General features: G+C 44.8%; 1 protein-coding gene and 1 pseudogene across 5 annotated transcripts in view; one reads left to right on the forward strand and one right to left on the reverse strand.

Moving 5' to 3' along the window:
- MYO7A (myosin VIIA) overlaps nucleotides 1-21,267 on the reverse strand; it is a gene marked incomplete at both ends in the record, with an annotated part of 86,343 nt that overhangs the window by 15,082 nt on the left and 49,994 nt on the right. For all 4 annotated transcript variants that reach the window (XM_082844537.1, XM_082844536.1, XM_082844535.1 and 1 more), the window contains 2 exons: nucleotides 604-721; nucleotides 3,018-3,188. In XM_082844537.1, coding sequence (XP_082700663.1) covers nucleotides 604-721; nucleotides 3,018-3,188 — 289 coding nt within the window. The remainder of the gene's footprint in view (nucleotides 1-603; nucleotides 722-3,017; nucleotides 3,189-21,267) is intronic.
- LOC309965187 (ester hydrolase C11orf54 homolog) lies at nucleotides 8,707-9,654 on the forward strand (annotated as a pseudogene). Its single transcript has 2 exons — nucleotides 8,707-9,046; nucleotides 9,223-9,654. The product of its transcript is annotated as an ester hydrolase C11orf54 homolog (transcript).

The following is a 21,267-nucleotide window of genomic DNA, read 5'->3' on the forward strand; positions in this document are numbered from 1 at the left end:
CCTACGAGCCGAAGCCCCAGGTGCAGTGGGAAGAGAGTGTTGGATTAAGGAACTGGGTTGGAGCCACCTTCCTGCCACTGGTCTGTGCAGCTTGGGACAAGTCCCTGCCCTGCGGCATGGTGGGATACGGGGAGGAGTCAGACAAACTGAGCCCCAACGTCCCCTCGAACCTGGTATTTGGTGGTTCTGTGAAGCCACCACCAGCACAGGGCCTGGCATGGAGCAGGTGCCTGGTACCAGTGGCCCGAGGTTGGCTAAGCAAGTGGCCGGTACAGGTCTGTCGGCTGCATCTACTCTCAGCTTCACGGGTTCGGCCCAGCCTGTGCTCTGGGCCACCCTCTTCTGTACACAGTAGGTGCTTTAATGATCACAATACTCAGTCAATTGTTTGACCCAGTGTGTTGCTGAGTACCTACTATGTGCCACGGAGCCCTACTGGGCTGCAGGGAGGCAGGAGCCACTCAGCACACTGACTTGGAGGCCAGGCAGCCCTGCGGGCAGGAGGCTGGCTGACTGGGGAGTCTGGCTCAGGCCAGCCCCCTCCCTCTGCCACGGACCAGAGCCATCGAGGGAGGGACGGGAGGCAGGTGGGCTGAGGGGTACCTGAGAACTTGTAGGCTTCGTAAAACCTGGAGAAGAGCAAGGGCCACTTGAAGCGGGCATAGTTGACCACATCCTCTTTGACCTTCTGGGCATCAGTTCTCCTCTGGGCATAAATCCCCTGGAGGGGCACAGACAGGAACAGGGGACAAGAGACTTGGCACAAGCTCTGCCTGGAAATCAAATGTCCCTGTCTGCAAGTTAGAAGTGGGCCCCAGGCCACCGTGTCCTCGTGCACACCATGGCCTCACCCCACCCCCCCAGCCCACAGCCTCCCCGTCACTCCATCTTCCTCCGATTCCATCAACAGCAGTGAGCACTTGCTAGAGGAACATGGGTCCCCCCTCAGGGAGCTCCCGATTCAGCAGAGTGACAAGAAAGCCCACAATCCCAACCGGCGCATGTGCAAGGCACAAGGGCAGGGATCAGGGAAGGAGTTTGGGGAACAGGAACATGAGTGGCTAAGGATGGGGCCGGGGGGGTGCCAGGCCTGACCAAGAAGAGGGAGTGGGAAACCGGTGAGTGGGAGCCAGGTCACAGAGAACCATGGGCGAGGCCACCACTGTGAGGCTGGTCTCTTAGTGGAAACTGACAGGTAAACTTGGGAGTTAGGAAGATTGCAGGGTAGAGAAGGGTTGGAGCCTGGAGTGGGCAAGCAGATGGGGGAATAATGCAGTGCTCCTGGCAAGAAATTAATGCACGGATGTTTTATTATCTAAAAATATTCTGCCGAGCTTTAATAAGAACTTGGTGGTATTGGAGTAGAATTGGAGGGATCAGAATGAACTCATGGTTTTTATCATCTATGAACACAAACATAGATGAAGACATGTGTGTGTGCCAGCCCTGTGCTGTCACATTTCCATGCACGAAGAGGGCCCAGAAGCAATGCCATCCCAAGAGCTGTGAGTATTCAGGGATAAGGGGCTCAGCATCTCCAACCTAATCTCAGATGGCTCAGAAAAAATAATAACATGTATGTGTGCAGAGAAAATAAAAGCAAATGTGGGGCAATGTTAACATCTGGTGAGTCTAGGTGAAGTGTATACTGTACACAGCAGGCCTAGCTTTTTAACTTGCAACTTTTTCGTATGTTTGAAATTGTTTCAAAATAAAATGTTTTTACTCCTCTGACCCTAATAATCATGCTAATTCGGACCTGTCCACTCTACAAGAGGCTGGGGCCAGGGCTCTGGAATGCACAGGCCAGGGCACTACAGTCCAGTGGGGAGACACACGAGCTCGGTCATTGGCTCTGAGAGGGCAGAGGGCACATCTGTTGTACTCGCAGCTGAGTCTCCAGGGCCTGGTGCAGTGCCCGGCACATGGCAAGCACCCAAAAGAAAGGGAATTCATGAGTGATGGCACACAACCCAGAACATGCCAGGTGCCACATGCACATCGGCCGCGCACACCGAGGACCCAGGGAAGGCAGAGGAGTGGAGGTGGGGACGGAGGCTGGAGCTGTTGGCAGGTGGAATGGACGGGCTTCAGCAGCTAACCAAGTGTGAGGGGTGAGGAAGAGGAGGTGGCCAAGGACGGAAAGAGTAGGGGAGGGAGAACATGCATCTCTTCTGGAGGGGGCTGAGGATAGGGAGGCCCTCGGGGGTGAGCCAGGCCTAGAAGCACAGGGGGTGCAGGGAGCATTCGGGTACAGGTGGAGACTTGTGGGCAGCTCAAGGGGAGGCAAAGAGCTCAGGGGGAGACAAATGGGGCTCCTGGGTTAGGGAAGAGGCCACGTGGCGTAGGGGTTGAGACACACTGACCTTGGAGCCCTTGGCAACTTGTGTACAAAGAGGATTCTGCTCTTATACAACCAGGGCCTGGAGATGGGGAGGCCCATGGGTCCCCTCCAGCAGCCAGGGTCCCCCACCTCCACCAGGGCACCCCTGCTCTACTTGGGGCGGGTCTCTTAGCTTAGAAGGGAGCTACTCAGGGCTGGTTATGGGCCTGGGGCCTTAAACAAGAGGCAGAGGGGGCCAGTACCTCAAATTCCTCAGGCAGGAAGTTGGGCCAGAGCTCTTTTAGGGGAAAGGAGGTGCACTTCCTAGAAGCTCCTCCAGCATGCACCAACTCTCCTGAGCTGCAGCACTAATAAGCTTTGGTGGGAGGCCAGGAGCTGGGACCCCCAGTGCCCATGGACCCATGGTTTCCCTCATGAGGCCATGGGGCTAGATTTGATCCATCTCTGTGTCCCTGGCGCCCAGTGCAGAGTAGAGGGCAGAAAACACAAGTGAACTGATATCCATGGTGGAGAAAGGCTGCTGGGAGCCAGGAGGTCAAGGGTGCCATCCTGTCCTCCCAGCCCCATGGACAGACAGACGTCAGGTAAGAGCTGTGGCCTCTTTGATTTCTCAGGTCCTTACCCTTCAGCCAGGTCATCAGAAAGCCCCTCCTTCAAAACCCCAGCCTCTGACCTTCTTGTGGGCAGCAATGGCCAGCTGGGCCCACTTCTCCAGCGTCCTCAGGGGCGTGATCTCGCGGTCAGGGATGTAGGTGGGCACGAGGTTCAGGAGGCGCTCCAGGATCATCTCAGAGCCGTAGTCCACAAAGTACTGCTGGGAGGCCAGCTCGGCCAAGTCATCCTCCTAGGTGTGGGGAGGTCTCATTCACACACTCCCTGGGAAGCCATTCCGGGCCACCAAAGCCCCCAGGCCCTGCATCCTGTAGCTTTCAGACCCTTGCCATTGGGACCCTGTGCTCTCCCTGACTCACCAGGACCTCCTCCTGTCTGCTTGGTGGAGCCATGAGCACCCCAAGGGCAGGACCACACTCACCTGGCTCCTGGGTTTCCTCAGCACCAGCACAGAGTTGGACTCTGCCCAGGGGCACATGAGCTGACCCAGGGGGACCAGCCAGCCCATTGGTAATGGGTCAGCCACTACCTTCTCAGCCTGATGAGAAAAGCCTGCCCTGGAGAATGGGGGACCTGGGTACTGCTGGAGACTATCAGAGGAACGGGGTGCATCACTACCTCCATCACCATCACTACACCCCCTGGGGACAGTCAAGGCATTGAACAGCCAGTGAGCCATAATGCAGAGGTTGCAGAGAGCCAGATGGGCACTGAGCATTTGCCCCTTTTCTGTCTGAGGCTGGTGCATGGCAGCCCCAGTGATGCCTGCCTGGGGCTCCCCAGGGCTATGGCAGCAGGGGCAATAGGGAAGGGGTCTTGTGCACCTTGAAGGCAGTAGATGTTTTCCAACTAGTTCAAAGTATTTTGGAATTTTAGCAACTGATATGGCTGTACTAATACATTCTGCTTGAATATCAGCTCGCCAACACCAAAACCACCACTATTATCATCACCACCATTACCAACACCAACACCACCATCAGCAGCACCATCATCATCACTACCTTCACCACCACCTACACCATCACTACCTCCACCATCATCCCTCATTTCCATCATCTCCATCCTTATTCCTCCATCATAATAACCAACAGAACCATAAGTGTCATGAAAACCATCATCACCATCAAAAACAAAGCAACCACATCAATCCTGTCCTCAGGAGATAAAAGGATACACGTTTGTAAACTGTGGTCTAAACAAGTGGATCTCTTACTCCTTTAGAGCAGAGTTTCTAGACTAACTAACAATACAGCAAGATGCACAGACAAGATGGTGGAGTGGAAGGACCTGAGCTCACTTCCTCTCACAGAAACACCAAAATCACAACTAACTGCTGAACAACCATCGATAAAAAAGGACTGGAACCTAACAAAAAAGATATTCTACTTCCAAAGACAGAGAAGAAGCCACAACAAGACAGTAGGAGGGGTGCATTCTCAATACAATCAAATCCCATGCCAGCCAGGTGGGCAACCCACAAACTGGAAAATAATCGTATCACAGAAGTTCTCTCAAAGGAGTGAGAGTTCTGAGCCCCATGTCAGGCTCCCCAGTCTGGGGGTCTGGCAAAGGGAAGAGGAGCCCCTGGAGCATTTGGCTTTGAAGGCCAGCTGGGCTTGATCACAGGACCTCCACAGGACTGGGGGAGAGAGAGACTGCAGTCTTGGAGGGCACACACAAGAGTTCACATGCACTGGGACCCAGGGCAAAGTAGTGACTCCACAGGAGCCTGGGCCAGACCTACCTGCAGGTCTTAGAGGGTCTCCTGGGGAGACAGGGGGTGGTTGTGGCTCACTGTGGAAACAAAGACACTTGTGGTGGAGGTACAGGGTACTCATTGGCATGAGCTGTCCTGGAGGCTGCCATTTTGACACTAAGACCTGGCCCACCCAACAGCTCGAAGGCTCTAATGCTAGGACATCTCAGGCTGAACAACCAGAAGGCCAGGAACACAGCCCCAGTCATCAGCAGACAGGATGCTTAAAGTCTTCCTGAGCCCACAGCTGCCTGTAAACACACCCCTGGACATGGCCCTGATCACCAGAGGGACAACACCCAGCTCCACCTACCAGTGGGCAGGAACCAGTCCCTCCCACCAGGAAGCCTCTTAGACCAGCCTCATGCATCAGGCAGCTGACACCAGAAGCAAGAGGAACTAAAATTCTGCAGGCTGTGGGACCATAAACACAGAAAGTTAGACAAAATGAGACAGCAGAGGAATATGTTCTAGATGAAGGAACAAGATAAAACCCCAGAAGAACAACTAAGTGAAGTGGAGATAGGCAATCTACCTGAAAAAGAATTCAGAGTAATGATGGTAAAGATGATCCAAGATGTCGGAAAAAGAACGGAGGCAAAGATTGAGAAGGTAAAAGAAATGTTTAACAAAGACCTAGAAGAGCTAAAGAACAAAACCAGAGGTGAACAATACAAAAACTTAAATGAAAAATACTCTACAAGGAATCAATAGCAGAATAAATGAGGCAGAAGAAAGGGTAAGTGAGCTGGAAGACAGAGTGGTGGAAATCACTGCCACTGAACAGAATAAAGAGAAAAGAAATGAGGACAGGGCTTCCCTGGTGGCACAGTGGTTAAGAATCCACCTGCCTGGGCTCCCCTGGTGGCAGAGTGGTGAGAGTCCGCCTACCGATGCATGGGACACGGGTTTGTGCCCCAGTCCGGGAAGATCCCACATGCCACGGAGTGGCTAGGCCCGTGAGCCATGGTTGCTGAGCCTGCGCGTCCGGAGCCTGTGCTCCGCAACAGGAGAGGCCACAACAGTGAGAGGCCTGCGTATCGCAAAAAAAAAAAAAAAAAAAAAAAAAATCCACCTGCCAATGCAGTGGACACGGGTTTGAGCCCTGGTCCAGGAAGATGCCACATGCCACGGAGCAACTAAGCCCATGTGCCACAACTACTGAAGCCTGTGTGCCTATAGCCCATGCTCCACAAGAGAAACCACCACAATGAGAAGCCCAAGCGCCACAACGAAGAGTAACCCCTGCTCACCTCAACCAGAGAAAAGCCTGTGCACAGCAACGAAGACCCAACACAGCCAAAAATAAATAAATAAAATAAATTTATTTAAAAAAAGAAAAGAAAAAGAAATGAGAACAGTTTAAGAGACCTCTGGGACAACGTTAAACGCACCAACAATCACATTACAGGGGTCCCAGAAGGAGAAGAGAGAGAGAAAGGACCTGAGAAAATATTTGAATAGATAATAGCTGAAAACTTCTCTAACATGGGAAAGGAAACAGTCACCCAATCCAAGAAGTGCAGGGAATCCCATACAGGATAAACCCCAGGAGGAACACGCTGACATACATATTAATCAAACTGACAAAAATTGAAGACAAAAAGAAAATATTAAAAGCAGCAAGGGAAAAGCAACAAATAACATACAAGGGAATCCCCATAACATTATCAGCTGAGTCGTCAGCAGACCAGAAGGGAGTGGCACGATATATTTAAAATGATGAAAGGGAAAAAACTACAACCAAGAATACTCTACGCAGCAAGGCTCTCATTCAGATTTGATGGAGAAATCAAGAGCTTTACAGACAAGCAAAAGCTAAGAGAATTCAGCACCACCAAACCAGCTTCACAACAAATGCTAAAGGAACTTCTCTAGGTAGAGAAGAAAAGCCCACAACTAGAAGAAAATTACAAATGGGAGAGCTCACTGATAAAGGCAAACATACAGTAAAGGTGGGAAACCATCCACACACAAATATGTTAACAAAATCAGCAATGGTGAGAAGAGGGTACAAATGCAGGATGTTGGAAACACATTTGAAATTAAGAGACCAACAACTTAAAACAATCTTGTATATATATAGACAGCTATCAAAACCTCATGGTAACCACAAACCAAAACTCTACAATAGAGATACCCACAGAAAAGAATCCAAACACAACACTAGTCATCAAATCAAAAGAGAAAAAAAGAGGAAGGGAAGAAGAGAGAACTACAAAACAATCCCAAAACAATTAACAAAACGTCAATAAGAACATACATATCAGTAATTACCTTAAATGCAAATGAATCAAATTACCTTAAATGCAAATGAACCAAAAGACATACACTAGCTGAAATGGATACAAAAACAAGACCCATATATATGCTGTCAACAAGAGACCCCCTTCAGATCTAGGGACACATACAGACCGAAAGTGAGGGGATGGAAAAAGATATTCCATGCAAATGGAAATCGAAAGAAAGGTGGAGTAGCAATATCCATATCAGACAAAATAGACTGTAAAATAAAGACAGACAGTTACAAGAGTCAAAGGTGGACACTACATAATGATCAAGGGAGCAATCCAAGAAGAAGATAAAACAATTGTAAATATATATGCACCTAACATAGGAGCACCTCAATACATAAGGCAAATGCTAACAGCCATAAAAGGAGGAACCAACAGTAACACAATAATAGTGCAGGACTTTAACACCCCACTTATATCAATGGACAGATCATCCAGACAGAAAATCAATAAGGAAACACAGGCCTTGAATGATACATCAGACCAGGTGGACTTAATTGATATTTATAGAGCATTCCAACCAAAAGCAGCAGAATACATATTCATCTCAAGTGCCCATGGAACATTCTCCAGGATAGATCACATGCTGCGCCATAAAGCCTTGATAAATTTAAGAAAACTGAAATCATATCAAGCATCTTTTCTGACCACAGTGCTATGAGATTAGCAATCAATTACAAGGAAAAAAACTGTAAAAAACACAAACACGTGGAGGCTAAACAATATGCTACTAAATAACCAATGGATCACTGAAGAAATCGAAGAGGAAATCAAAAAATTCCTAGAGACAAATGAAAATGAAAACATGATGATCCAAAACCTATGGGATGCAGCAAAAACTTTTCTAAGAGAGAAGTTTAAAGCAACACAATCTCACCTCAGGAAACAAGAAAAATCTCAAATAAACAACCTAAACTACACCTAAAGCAACTAGAGAAAGAAGAACAAACAAAACCCAAAGTTAGTAGAAGGAAAGAAATCATAAAGATCAGAGCAGAAATAAACGAAATGGAGATGAAAAAAATAATAGAAAAGATCGATGAAACAAAAAGATGGTTCTTTGAGAAGATAAAAAAATTGATAAACCATTAGCCAGACTCATCAAGGAAAAGAGGGAGAGGTCTCAATAAAATTAGAAATGAAAAAGAAGTTACAGCAATACCACAGAAATACAAAGGATCATAAGAGACAACTACAAGCAACTATACGCTGATAAAATGGACAACCTAGAAGAATGGACAAATTCTTAGAAAAGTACAGTCTCCCAAAACTGAACCAGGAAGAAACAGAAAATATGAACAGACCAATCACAAGTACTGAAATTGAAACTGTGATTTAACAACTCCCAACAAACAAAAGTCCGGGACCTGATAGCTTCACAGTGAATTCTATCAAACATTTAGAGAAGAGTTAACACCTATCTTTCTGAAACTATTCAAAAAATGCCACACAAAAAGTCCAATATCACTGATGAACACAGATGCAAAAATCCTCAACAAAATACTAGCAATCCAAATCCAACATTACAAGGATCATACACCACGATCAAGTGGGATTGATCCCAGGGATGCAAGGATTTTTCAATATCTGCAAATCAATCAGTGTGATACACCACATTAACAAATTGAAGAATAAAAACCACCATTCCAGGTTGTGCCCTGCCCCCTTCCCTCTTGTTTCATTCACACCTAAGGAAGATGGCTTGCGCTGAGTATTCTTTTCAGCTGTCAAGTCTAGAGGAGCTTGTTGGAGTTCTGCAGAAGGTGCTAAAGGATAACTTTGCTGATGTCCAGGTCTCTGTAGTTGAGTGCCCTGACTTGACTAAGGACCATTTACCTTTCCTGTAAAAGGCATCTGTGGGAAAACTAGAATTGCAGAAGTAGGAGGTATGCCTTACTTATTGCCTCTTGTAAATCAAAAAAACAAGTTTATAACCTAAATAAGATTGCAAAAGAAATCCAACTTCCCAGAGCTTTTATTCTTAGAGCAGGAGTAGACCCATTTCAGACTCTTGGATTCAATTCTGAGTTTATGTCAGTTGTTCAAACAGAAAGTGAACACAAACCTCCTGTGTATTGAAGTTAATTTGCTCGTGTTAACCCTAAAGATGGAGGGTGCCTACTAGAGAAATACAGCAAGAATATCATGATTTGGGGTGTGCATTACTGGCTAATCTTTTTGCCAGTGGGGGCCAACCTGGAAAGGTCATTGAGATGAAAGCCAAAAGAAGAACTGGAAAACTTAACTTTGTGACTTGTATGAGACAGACTCTTGAAAAAGATTTTGGAGATAAGCCTGTGGGGATGGGAGGTACTTTTGTGATTCAGAAGAGAAAAGTGAAGACTCACATTATGCCCACAGAATTGTCTTCCTGCCCATTGAACTCTGATGAAGACGTGAATAAATTGTTGCATTTTTATGAGATGAAGGCTCCTTTGGTCTGTCTGCTGGTTTTTGTCTTCAGAGACCCAGGGTTTGATTTGAGGTTGGAGCACACTCGGTGTTTCAGTCATCATGGAAAAGGTGGACACTACTATTATGACACCACCCCAGATATAGTGGAATAACTTGGATACTTCTTACCTGCAGAGCTTCTGTATTGCATTGACCAACCAAAAGAGACCCATTCTTTTGGGCGAGATTAAATCAACTGATACTCATTTAGAAGAAGAAATAATTAAGGTTAATTGATTGATTAACTCATTGATAGATAGTAATATAAAATCCAAAGGGGTCAGCAAGATGGCAGAGGAGTAGGAGGACGTGGAATTCATCTCTCCCCACAAACGCATCAAGAATACATCTACAAATGGAACAATTCTCACAGAGCACCAGCTGAACACTAGCAGAGGACCCTGGATACCTAAAAGGACAAGAAAGATCCCCGTGTAACCAGGTAGGATGAAAGAAAGAAAAAGGGAAAAAGAAAAGGAGAGGAAGCGGGATGGGAACGGCACCCCTGGGTCGTGGGGAGCTGAAGGAGAGGAGAGGGTCCCACATCCGGGGAAGCCCCCTCATAGACAAGGGCATGAATTGGGACACAAGGGAATTCATGGGCTATTGGAAGAGAGTGCCAACAGCCAAGCAGGACAGAGTGAAACCTACACAGATGGTCTGTGCCACAGCCCTGTGCGCCCCAGCCTGAGACAGGTGTCCACTGGTGTGCACAGAGGCTGAGTGCTGGAACATGGGGTTTGGAGAGCAGACCCAGGAGAGGACTTCTGTTGGCTGTGAGGAGACAGCCTGAGGGGGTGGAAGTGAGGAAATCCACAACCGGGAATGCTTGTGGAGGGAACTTGGACTGCCACAGAAGCAAAGAGCCATAGTTAAGTGATGCGTAAGGGGCAAAGCTGCCATTGCAGACTCTCTCCCATGTGCCAGCCCCTGCCTCCCCGGGGAGCTAAGAAGGGCCCCCGCTGGGGCCAGCTCTCCTGTGCCCGTGACTGCTGGCTCCCCCACGTGCCCATCGCCACCAGGGTAGACTCATGTGTTCCAGGGCAGCCTCGGGAGCAGACCCCTGTGGGTGGCTCACACACAGAGGCGGGGCTGAAACGACAGCTGAGCCCCAGGGGACATGCAACTAAGGAAGAAAAGCTGAAATCTCTCTTCACAGCTGTGCAAACCATGAATTGACACCCCCGTGACTGGCCTTGTAAAGTTAGCACCTACAGAACATCTGAATGGACAATAAGTGCTCCTGCAGCCAAGGCAGGTCTAGCTTTAGCAGCTGTAGACTTTGTGGGCACATACACATGAGGGTTGGGCTGGCCTAGAGTTGGAGCTGCCCCCATAGTATCCACAGTGGGTCCAGATCCATGATTACTGCAATCCTACGACCTGACTTCAGTAGATCTATGCTGGTGGCCTGGTGAAAACAACATATGAGAGACACCAGGGCTGATTGCTGGCATACCCACATTTAAGGTGGGGCTGAGAGCAGTGCCAATGATGGTGTAATCTGAGAGCTCGCACAACAGGTGAAAGGTGACACAACAGAGCATCCCCACAGGTGGACAGCTCCAGAGGAGGAATACTCAGTGGCTTCCTTCCCAGTGGAGGTGCTCCAATCCTGCCTACCTCACAGTGCAGATCAGAACCACAGCTAGGAAGAAGATCTGGGGGCCTCTACTCCAACAACTAGGGAGTAGAGCCCATCTCTGACAGGGCAGTGACAACCACAGAGCAAAGGGGATGCTCTACTCAATATCCAGTACAGGCTATGGTCACCACAACATCAGTCATACCGCCTATAAAGGGGCTAATGTCCAGAATACACTGAGGAAAGAACTGGCAGATATCTATACTAAAAACAACCCTCGCACCAAAAAATATTAAACCCACGCAGGCTACACATGGACATTCCCACATAAAATAGCCCTCCAAGACAGTGTGAGAGTCTGGCATTGGGCAGAAGAACCCCCAGAGCATTTAGCCCCAAAGGCCAGCAGGGCTGGAGGAAATGGAGACTCCACTCTTGGAGGGTGCACACAAGGTCTCACGTGCACTGGGACCCAGCACAAAGCAGTACCTGATAGAAACCTGGATTATACCTACCTAGGGGTCTTAGAGGGTCTCCTGGGGAGGCGAAGGTCAACTATCACTCACTGTGAAGCCTAGGACCCTGAAGGCCCAGGGAATACTGATCAGAGTGAGATCTTCCAGAGGTGCACATTTCAGCACCAAGGCCCGGCTTGAGAGCTGGAAAGTCTCAGTCCAAACAACGCCCAAGATAAGGACACAGCCCCACCCATCAGAAGACAGGCTGGCTGAAGTCATACTGAGCTCACAGCCACCTCAAAACACACCCCTTCACACAGCCCTGACCATCAGAGGGACAAGACAGCTCCACCCACAAGAGGGCAGGCACCAGTCCCTCCCAGCAGGAAGCCTACACAAGTCGCGGGACCAACCTCACCCACCGGGGAGCAGACACCAGAAACAAGAGCAACTATGATCCTGCAGCTTGTGGAAAGGAGACCCCAAACACAGAAAGTCAGACAAAATTAGTTGACAGAGAAATATGTTGCAAATGAAGGAACAAGATAAAATCCACAAGAACAACTAAATGATGAGGAGATAGGCAATCTACCTGAAAAAGAGTTCAGAGTAATGATAGTAAAGATGATCGAAAATCTCAAAAAAAAAGAGTGGAGGCACAGATCGAGAAGGTACAAGAAATGTTTAACAAGGAGCTATGGACTTTGCTGGTGGCGCAGCAGTTAAGAATCCACCTGCCAATGCAGGGGACACAGATTCAATCCCTGCTCCAGGAAGATCCTACATGCCGTGGAGCAACTAAGCCCATGCTCCACAACTACTGAACCTGCACTCTAGAGCCTGCAAGGTGCAACTACTGAGCCTGCGTGCCACAACTACTGAAGTCCGTGAGCCTAGAGCCTGTGCTCCGCAACAAGAGAAGCCACCACAATGGGAAGCCTGTGCACTGCAACGAAGAGTAGCCCCGGCTCGCCGCAACTAGAGAAAGCCTGCAAGCAGCAACAAAGACTCAACACAGCAATAAATAAATGAATGAATGAATGAATGAATAAAATTTTTTTAATTATTTATTTAGTTAGTTAGTTATTTAAAAACCCAAGGAGCTAGAAGATTCAAAGAACAAATAGAGAGGAACAATACAATAACTGAAATGAAAAATACTCTAGAAGGAATCAACAGCAGAATAAATGAGGCAGAAGAAAGGGTAAGTGAGCTGGAAGACAGAGTGGTGGAAATCACTGCCACAGAACATAATAAAGAAAAAAGAATGAAAAGAAATGAGGACAGTCTCAGAAACCTCTGGGACAATATTAAACACATGAACATTCGCATTATAGGGGTCCCAGAAGGAGAAGAGAAAGACAAAGAGCCTGAGAAAATATTTGAAGATGTTATTGCTGAAAACTTGCCTAACATGAGAAGGGAAAAACTCACTGAAGTCCAGGAAGCACAGAGAATCCCATGCAGGATAAACCCAAGGAGGAACATACTGAGACACATATTAATCAAAACGACAAAAATTAAAGACAAGAAAAATATTAAAAGCAACAAGGGAAAACCAACAAACAACATACCAGGGAATCCCCATAAGGTTATCAGCTGAATTTTCAGCAGAAACTCTGTAGGCCAGAAGGGAGTAGAATGATATATTTAAAGTGATGAAAGGGAAGAAACTACAACCAAGAATACTCTACCCAGGGACTTCCCTGGTGGTGCAGTGGTTAAGAATCCGCCTACCAATGCAGGGGACACGGGTTCAAGCCCTGGTCTGGGAAGATCTCACATGCCTCGGAGCAACTAAGCCCATGAGCCACAAGTACTGAGCCTGTACTCTAGAGCCTGCGCACCACAACTACTGAGCCTGTGTGCCACAACTAATGAAGCCCTCACGCCTACAGCCCATGCTCCACAACAAGAGAAGCCACCGCAATAAGAAGCCTGCACACTGCAATGAAGAGTAGCCACCACTCACCGCAACTAGAGAAAGCCCAGGCGCAGCAATGAAGACCCAATGCAACCAAAAATAAATAAATAAATTTATTAAAAAAAAAAAAAAGAATACTCTACCCAGCAGAGCTCTCATTCAGATGCAACAGAGAACTCAAAAGCTTTACAGCAAAAGCTAAGAGAATTCAGCACCACCAAACCAGCTTTACAACAAATGTTAAAGGAACTTCTCTAGGTGGGAAAGAGACCAGCAACTTAAAACAAGTTGGTTTTATATACAGTGGTACATATATACACTGCTAAGTCAAAACCTCAGGGGAAATGCAAACCCAAAACTACAATAGATACACACACACAAAAGAAAAAGCAACCCAAACACAACACTAAAGATGGTGATCAAACCACAAGAGAAGAGAACAAAAGAGGAAGGGAAGAAAAAAGATGTACAAACCCAAAACAATTAAGAAAATGGCACTAGGAACATACATATTGATGATTACTTTAAATATAAATGGATTAAATGCTCCAACCAAAAGACATAGATGGGCTGAATGGACACAAAAACAAGATCTGTATATATGCTGTCTACAAAAGACCCACTTCAGATCTAGGGACACATACAGACTGAAAGTGAGGGGATGGAAAAAGATATTCCATGCAAATGAACATCAAAAGAAAACTGGAATAGCAATACCTATATCAGACAAAATAGACTTTAAAATAAAGACTGTTACAAGAAACAAGGAAGAACTCTACATAATGATCAAGGGAGCAATCCAAGAAGAAGATATAACAATTGTAAATATATATGCCCCCAACACAGGAGCACCTCAATATATAAGGCAAATGCTAACAGCCATAAAAGGAGAAATCAACAGTAACACAGTAATAGTGGGGGACTTTAACAACCCACTTACAGCAATGGACAGATCATCCGGACAGAAAATTAATAAGGAAACACAAGCCTTAAATGACACATTAGACCAGATAGACTTAATTGGTATCTATAGGACATTCCATTGAAAGCAGCAGAATACACATTCATCTCAAGTGCACATGGAACATTCTCCAGGATAGATCACATCTTGTACCACAAATCAAACCTCACTAAATTTAAGAAAATTGAAATCATCTCAAGCATCTTTTCCAACTACAATGCTACGAGATTAGAAATCAATTACAAGAAAAAAAAACTGTAAGAAACAAAAACACATGGAGACTAAACAACCAATGGATCACTGAAGAAATCAAGAGGAAATTTAAAAATACTTAGGGACTTCTCTGGTGGTCCAGTGCTTAAGATTCCATGCTTCTACCACAGGGGGTGGTGAGTTCAATCCCTGGTTGGGTAACTAAGATCCCACATGCCACGCAGCACAGCCAAAAAGATTTTTAAAAAATACCTAGAGACAAACGACAACAAAACCACAACAATCCAAACCTATGGGATGCAGCAAAAACTGTTCTAAGATTGTATAGCAATACAATTTTACCTCAGGAAACAAGAAAAATCTCAAGTAAACAACGTAACCTTATACCTAAAGCAAATAGAGAAAGAACAAACAAAACCTAAAGTTAGTAGAAGGAAAGAAATCGTAAAGGTCAGAGCAGAAATAAATGAAATAGAGACAACGAAAACAATAGAAAATATCAATGAAACAAAAAGCTGGTTCTATGAAAAGATAGACAAAATTGATAAACCTTTAGCCAGACTCATCAAGAAAAAAATGGAGAAGGCTCAAATCAATAAAATTAGAAATGAAAAAGGAGAAGTTACAACTGACACCACAGAAATACAAAGGATCATAAGAGACTACCACAACCAACTGTATGCCAACAAAATGGACAACCTGGAAGAAATGGACAAATTCTTAGGAAGGTACAATCTTGAAGATGGCAGAGTAGAAGGACGTGTGCTCACTCCCTCTTGAATCACAACTAACTGCTGAACAATCATCAACAGGAAGACACTGGAACTCATCAAAAAAGATACCCCACATCCAAAGACAAAGGAGAAGCCACAATGAGACAGTAGGAGGGGCGCAATCACAATAAAATCAAATCCCGTAACTGCTGGGGGTGACCCACAAACTGGAGAACACTTATACCACAGAAGTCCACCCAGTGGAGTGAAGGTTCTGAGCCCCACGTCAGGCTTCCCAACCTGGGGGTCCGGCAACGGGAGGAGGAATTCCTAGAGAATCAGACTTCGCAGGCTAGTGGGATTTGATTGCAGGACTTTGGCAGGACTGGGGGAAACAGAGACTCCACTCTTGGAAGCCACACACAAAGTAGTGTGCACATCGGAACCCAGGGGAAGCAGCAGTGACCCCATGGGAGACTGAATCAGCCCTACCTGCTAGTGTTGGAGGATCTCCTGCTGAGGCAGGGGATGGCTGTGTCTCACTATGAGGACAAGGACACTGGCAGCAGGAGTTCTGGGAAGTACTCCTTGGCGTGAGCCCTCCCAGAGTCTGACATTAGCCCCGTCAAAGAGCTTGGGTAGGCTCCAGTGTTGGGTCACCTCAGGTCAAACAACCAACAGGGAGGGAACAGAGCCCCACCCATCAGCAGACAAGTGGATTAAAGTTTTACTGAGCTCTTCCCACCAGAGCAACACCCAGCTCTACCCACCACCAGTCCCTCCCATCAGGAAACTTGCACAAGCCTCTTAGATAGCCTCATCCACCAGAGGGCAGACAGCAGAAGCAAGAAGAACTACAATCCTGCAGCCTGTGGAACAAAAACCACATTCACAGAAAGTTAGACAAGATGAAAAGGCAGAGAGCTGTGTACCAGATGAAGGAACAAGATAAAACCCCAGAAAAACAACTAAATGGAGATAGGCAACCTTCCAGAAAAAGAATTCAGAATAATGATAGTGAAGATGATCCAGGACCTCGGAAAAAGGATGGAGGCAAAGATCGAGAAAATGCAAGAAATGTTTAACAAAGACCTAGAAGAATTAAAGAACAAACAAACAGAGATGAACAATACAATAACTGAAATGAAAAATACACTAGAGGGAATCAATAGCAGAATAACTGAGGCAGAAGAACGGATAGGTGACCTGGAAGACAGAATGGTGGAACTCACTGCTGCAGAACAAAATAAAGAAAAAAGAATGAAAAAAAACGAAGACAGCCTAAGAGACCTCTTGGAGAACATTAAACGCAACAACATTCACATTATAGAGGTCCCAGAAGGAGAAGAGAGAAAGAAAGATAGGACCCGAGAAAATATTTGAAGACATTACAGTTGAAAACTTCTCTAACATGGGAAAGGAAATAGCCACCCAAGGCCAGGAAGCACAGAAAGTTCCAGGCAGGATAAACCCAAGGAGAAACACACCAATACACATAGTAATCAAAGAGACAAAAATTAAAGACAAAGAAAATATTGAAAGCAACAAGGGAAAAATGACAAATAACATACATGGAAACTCCCATAAGGTTAACAGCTGATTTCTCAGCAGAAACTCTACAAGCCAGAAGGGAGTGGCATAATATATTTAAAGTGATGAAAGGGAAGAACCTACAACCAAGATTATTCTCCCAGCAGGGACCTCATTCAGATTTGACGGAGAAATCAAAAGCTTTACAGAGAAGCAAAAGCTAAGAGAATTCAGCACCACCAAACCAGCTCTCCAACCAATGCTAAAGGAACTTCTCTAAGTGGGAAACAAAAGAGAAGAAAAGGACCTACAAAAACAAACCCATAACAATTAAGAAAATGGTAATAGTAACATATATATTGATAATTACTTGAAACGTGAATGGATTAAATGCTCCAACCAAAAGACACAGGCTCACTGAATGGATACAAAAACAAGACCCATATATATGCTGTCTACAAGAGACCCACTTCAGACCTAGGGACACGTAGAGACTGAAAGTGAGGGGATGGAAGAAGATATTCCATGCAAATGGAAATCAAAAGAAAGCTGGAGTAGCAATTCTCATATCAGATAAAATAGACTTTAAAATAAAGAATGTTACAAGAGACAAGGAAGAACACTACAAAATGATCAAGGGATCAATCCAAGAAGAAGATATAACAATTATAAATATATATGCACCCAACATAGGAGCACCTCAATACATGAGGCAATTGCTAACAGCTATAAAAGAGGAAATCAAAAGTAACACAGTAATAGTGGGGGACTTTAACACCTCACTTACACCAATGGACAGATCATCCAAACAGAAAATTGATAAGGAAACAGAACCTTTAAATGACACAATAGACCAGATAGATTTAATTGATATTTATAGGACATTCCATCCAAAAAGAATAGAATACACTTTCTTCTCAAGGGCACATGGAACATTCTCCAGGATAGATCACATCGTGGGTCATAAATCAAGCCTCGTAATTTTAAGAAAACTGAAAACATATCAAGCATCTTTTCTGACCACAACGCTATGAGATTAGAAAGCAATTACAGGGGAAAAAAATGTAAAAACAAAAACACATGGAGGCTAAACAATACGTTACTAAATAACCAAGAGATCACTGAATAAATCAAAGAGGAAATCAAAACATGCCTAGAGACAAATGACAATGAAAACACAATGATCCAAAACCTATGAAATGCAGCAAAAGCAGTTCTAAGCAGGAAGTTTATAGCAATACAAGCTTACCTCAAGAAACAAGAAAAATCTCAAATAGACAATCTAACCTTACACCTAAAGGAATCAGAGAAACAAGAACAAACAAAACCCAAAGTTAGTAGAAGGAAAGAAATTAAAAAGATCAGAGCAGAAATAAACAGAAACAAAGAAAACAATAGCAATGATCAATAAAACTAAAAGCTGGTTCTCTGAGAAGATAAACAAAATTGATAAACCATTAGCCAGACTCATCAAGAAAAAGCGGGAGAGGAGTCAAATCAATAAAATTAGAAATGAAAAAGGAGAAATTACAACAGACACCACAGAAATACAAAGCATCCTAAGACACTACAAGCAACTCTGTGCCAATAAAATGGACAACCTGGAAGAAATGGGCAAATTGTTAGAGAGGTATAACCTTCCAAGACTGAACCCGGAAGAAACAGAAAATATGAACAGACCAATCACAAGTAATGAAATTGAAACTGTGATTAAAAATCTTCCAACAGGAGGAGCCTCCGCAATGGCGCCCGCCAGCATGGGCTTTGTGCAGTAGAAGGAGCTCCCCTGTATGTGCTGCAGCTGCCCTCCGCCTCTCCAGGAGACTCTCCAAGACCAGCAGGTTTTCAAACTAGCCACAGAAAAGATGCCGAATCATCTCCCAGGGTAAAGGAACAATCGTTTCCAGGCTGCTCAGGGTGAAGGAGGACACATGGTAGACTGATACACAGACTTCCCACCATTCCTGTTTTCAGCTCCATACTCCACCCTTACCTTCTGAGCCGTGTGGATGAAAGGCTCTTGGCGCTGCAGCCAGGAGACAGTGCTGTGTCTCTGAGGTGGGAGAGCCAACTTCAGGACACTGGTCCACAAGAGGCCTCCCAGCTGCACATAATATCAAACGGCGAAAATCTCCCAGAGATCTCCATCTCAACACCAGCACCCAGCTTCACTCAACGGCCAGCAAGCTACAGTGCTGGACATCCTATGCCAAACAACTAGCAAGACAGGAACACAACCCCACCCATTAGCAGAGAGGCTGCCTTAAACCATAATAAGGTCGAAGACACCTCAAAACACACCACCAGACATGGACCTGCCCACCAGAAAGACAAGATCCAGCCTCATCCACCTGAACACAGGCACTAGTACCCTCCACAAGGAAGTGTACAGAACCCACTGAACCAACTTTAGCCACTGGGGACAGACACCAAAAACAACGGGAACTACGAATCTGCAGCCTGCAAAAAGGAGACCCCAAACACAGTAAGATAAACAGAATGAGAAGACAGAAAAACACACAGCAGATGAAGGAGCAAGATAAAAACCCACCAGACCTAACAAATGAAGAGGAAGTAGGCAGTCTACCTGAAAAAGAATTCAGAATAATGATAGTAAAGATGATCCAAAATCTTGGAAATAGAATAGGCAAAATGCAAGAAACATTTAACAAGGACCTAGAAGAACTAAAGATGAAACAATCAATGATGAACAACTCAACAAATGAAATGAAAAATACTCTAGATGGGATCAACAGCAGAATAACTGAGGCAGAAGAACGGATAAGTGACCTGGAAGATAAAATAATGGAAATAACTACTGCAGAGCAGAATAAAGAAAAAAGAATGAAAAGAACTGAGGACAGTCTCAGAGACCTCTGGGACAACATTAAACACAACAACATTCAAATTATAGGGGTTCCAGAAGAAGAAGAGAAAAAGAAAGGGACTGAGAAAATATTTGAAGAGATTATAGTTGAAAACTTCCCTAATATGGGAAAGGAAATAGCTAAATCAAGTCCGGGAGGCACAGAGAGTCCCATACAGGATAAATCCAAGGAGAAATACACCAAGACACATACTAATCAAACTGTCAAAAACTAAATACAAAGAAAACATATTAAAAGCAGCAAGGGAAAAACAACAAATAACACACAAGGGAATCCCCATAAGGTTAACAGCTGATCTTTCAGCAGAAACTCTGCAAGCCAGAAGGAACTGGCAGGACATATTTAAAGTGATGAAGGAGAAAAACTTGCAACCAAGATTACTCTATCCAGCAAGGATCTCATTCAGATTTGATGGAGAAATTAAAACCTTTACAGACAAGCAAAAGCTGAGAGAGTTCAGCACCACCAAACCAGCTCTACAACAACTGCTAAAGGAACGTCTCTAGGCAAGAAACACAAGAGAAGGAAAAGACTTACAATAACGAACCCAAAACACTTAAGAAAATGGGAATAGGAACATACATATCGATAATTACCTTAAATGTAAATGGACTAAACGCTCCCACCAAAAGACACAGATTGGCTGAATGGATACAAAAATAAGCCCATATATTTGCTGTCTACAAGAGACCCACTTCAGACCTAGAGACACATACAGACTGAAAGTAAGGGGATGGAAAAAGATATTTCATGCAAATGGAAAGCAAAAGAAAGCTGGAGTAGCAATTCTCATATCAGACAAAATAGACTTCAAAATAAAGACTAATAGAAGAGACAAAGAAGGACACTACATAATGATCAACGGATTGATCCAAGAAGATATAACAATTGTAAATATTTATGCACCCAACAAAGGAGCACCGCAATACATAAGGCAAATACTAACAGCCATAAAAGGGGAAATCGACAGTAACACATTCATAGTAGGGGACTTTAACACCCCACTTTCACCAATGGACAGATCATCCAAAATGAAAATAAATAAGGAAACACAGCTTTAAATGATACATAAAACAAGATGGACTTAATTGATATTTATAGGACATTACATCCAAAAACCACAGAATACACATTTTTCTCAAGTGCTCATGGAACATTCTCCAGGATAGATCATATCTTGGGTCACAAATCAAGCCTTGGTAAATTTAAGAAAATTGAAATTGTATCAAGTATCTTTTCTGACCACAACGCTATGAGACTACATATCAATTACAGGAAAAGATCTGTAAAAAATACAAACACATGGAGGCTAAACAATACACTACTTAATAACGAAGTGATCACTGAAGAAATCAAACAGGAAATTAAAAAATACCTAGAAACAAATGACAATGGAGACACGACGACCCAAATTCTATGGGATGAAGCAAAAGCAGTTCTAAGAGGGAAGTTTACAGCAATACAATCCTACCTTAAGAAACAGGAAACATCTTGAATAAACAACCTAACCTTGCACCTAAAGCAATTAGAGA

Source organism: Leucopleurus acutus (genome assembly GCF_964270905.1).
Source record: "Leucopleurus acutus genome assembly, chromosome: 8".
Lineage (NCBI taxonomy): Eukaryota > Metazoa > Chordata > Mammalia > Artiodactyla > Delphinidae > Leucopleurus > Leucopleurus acutus.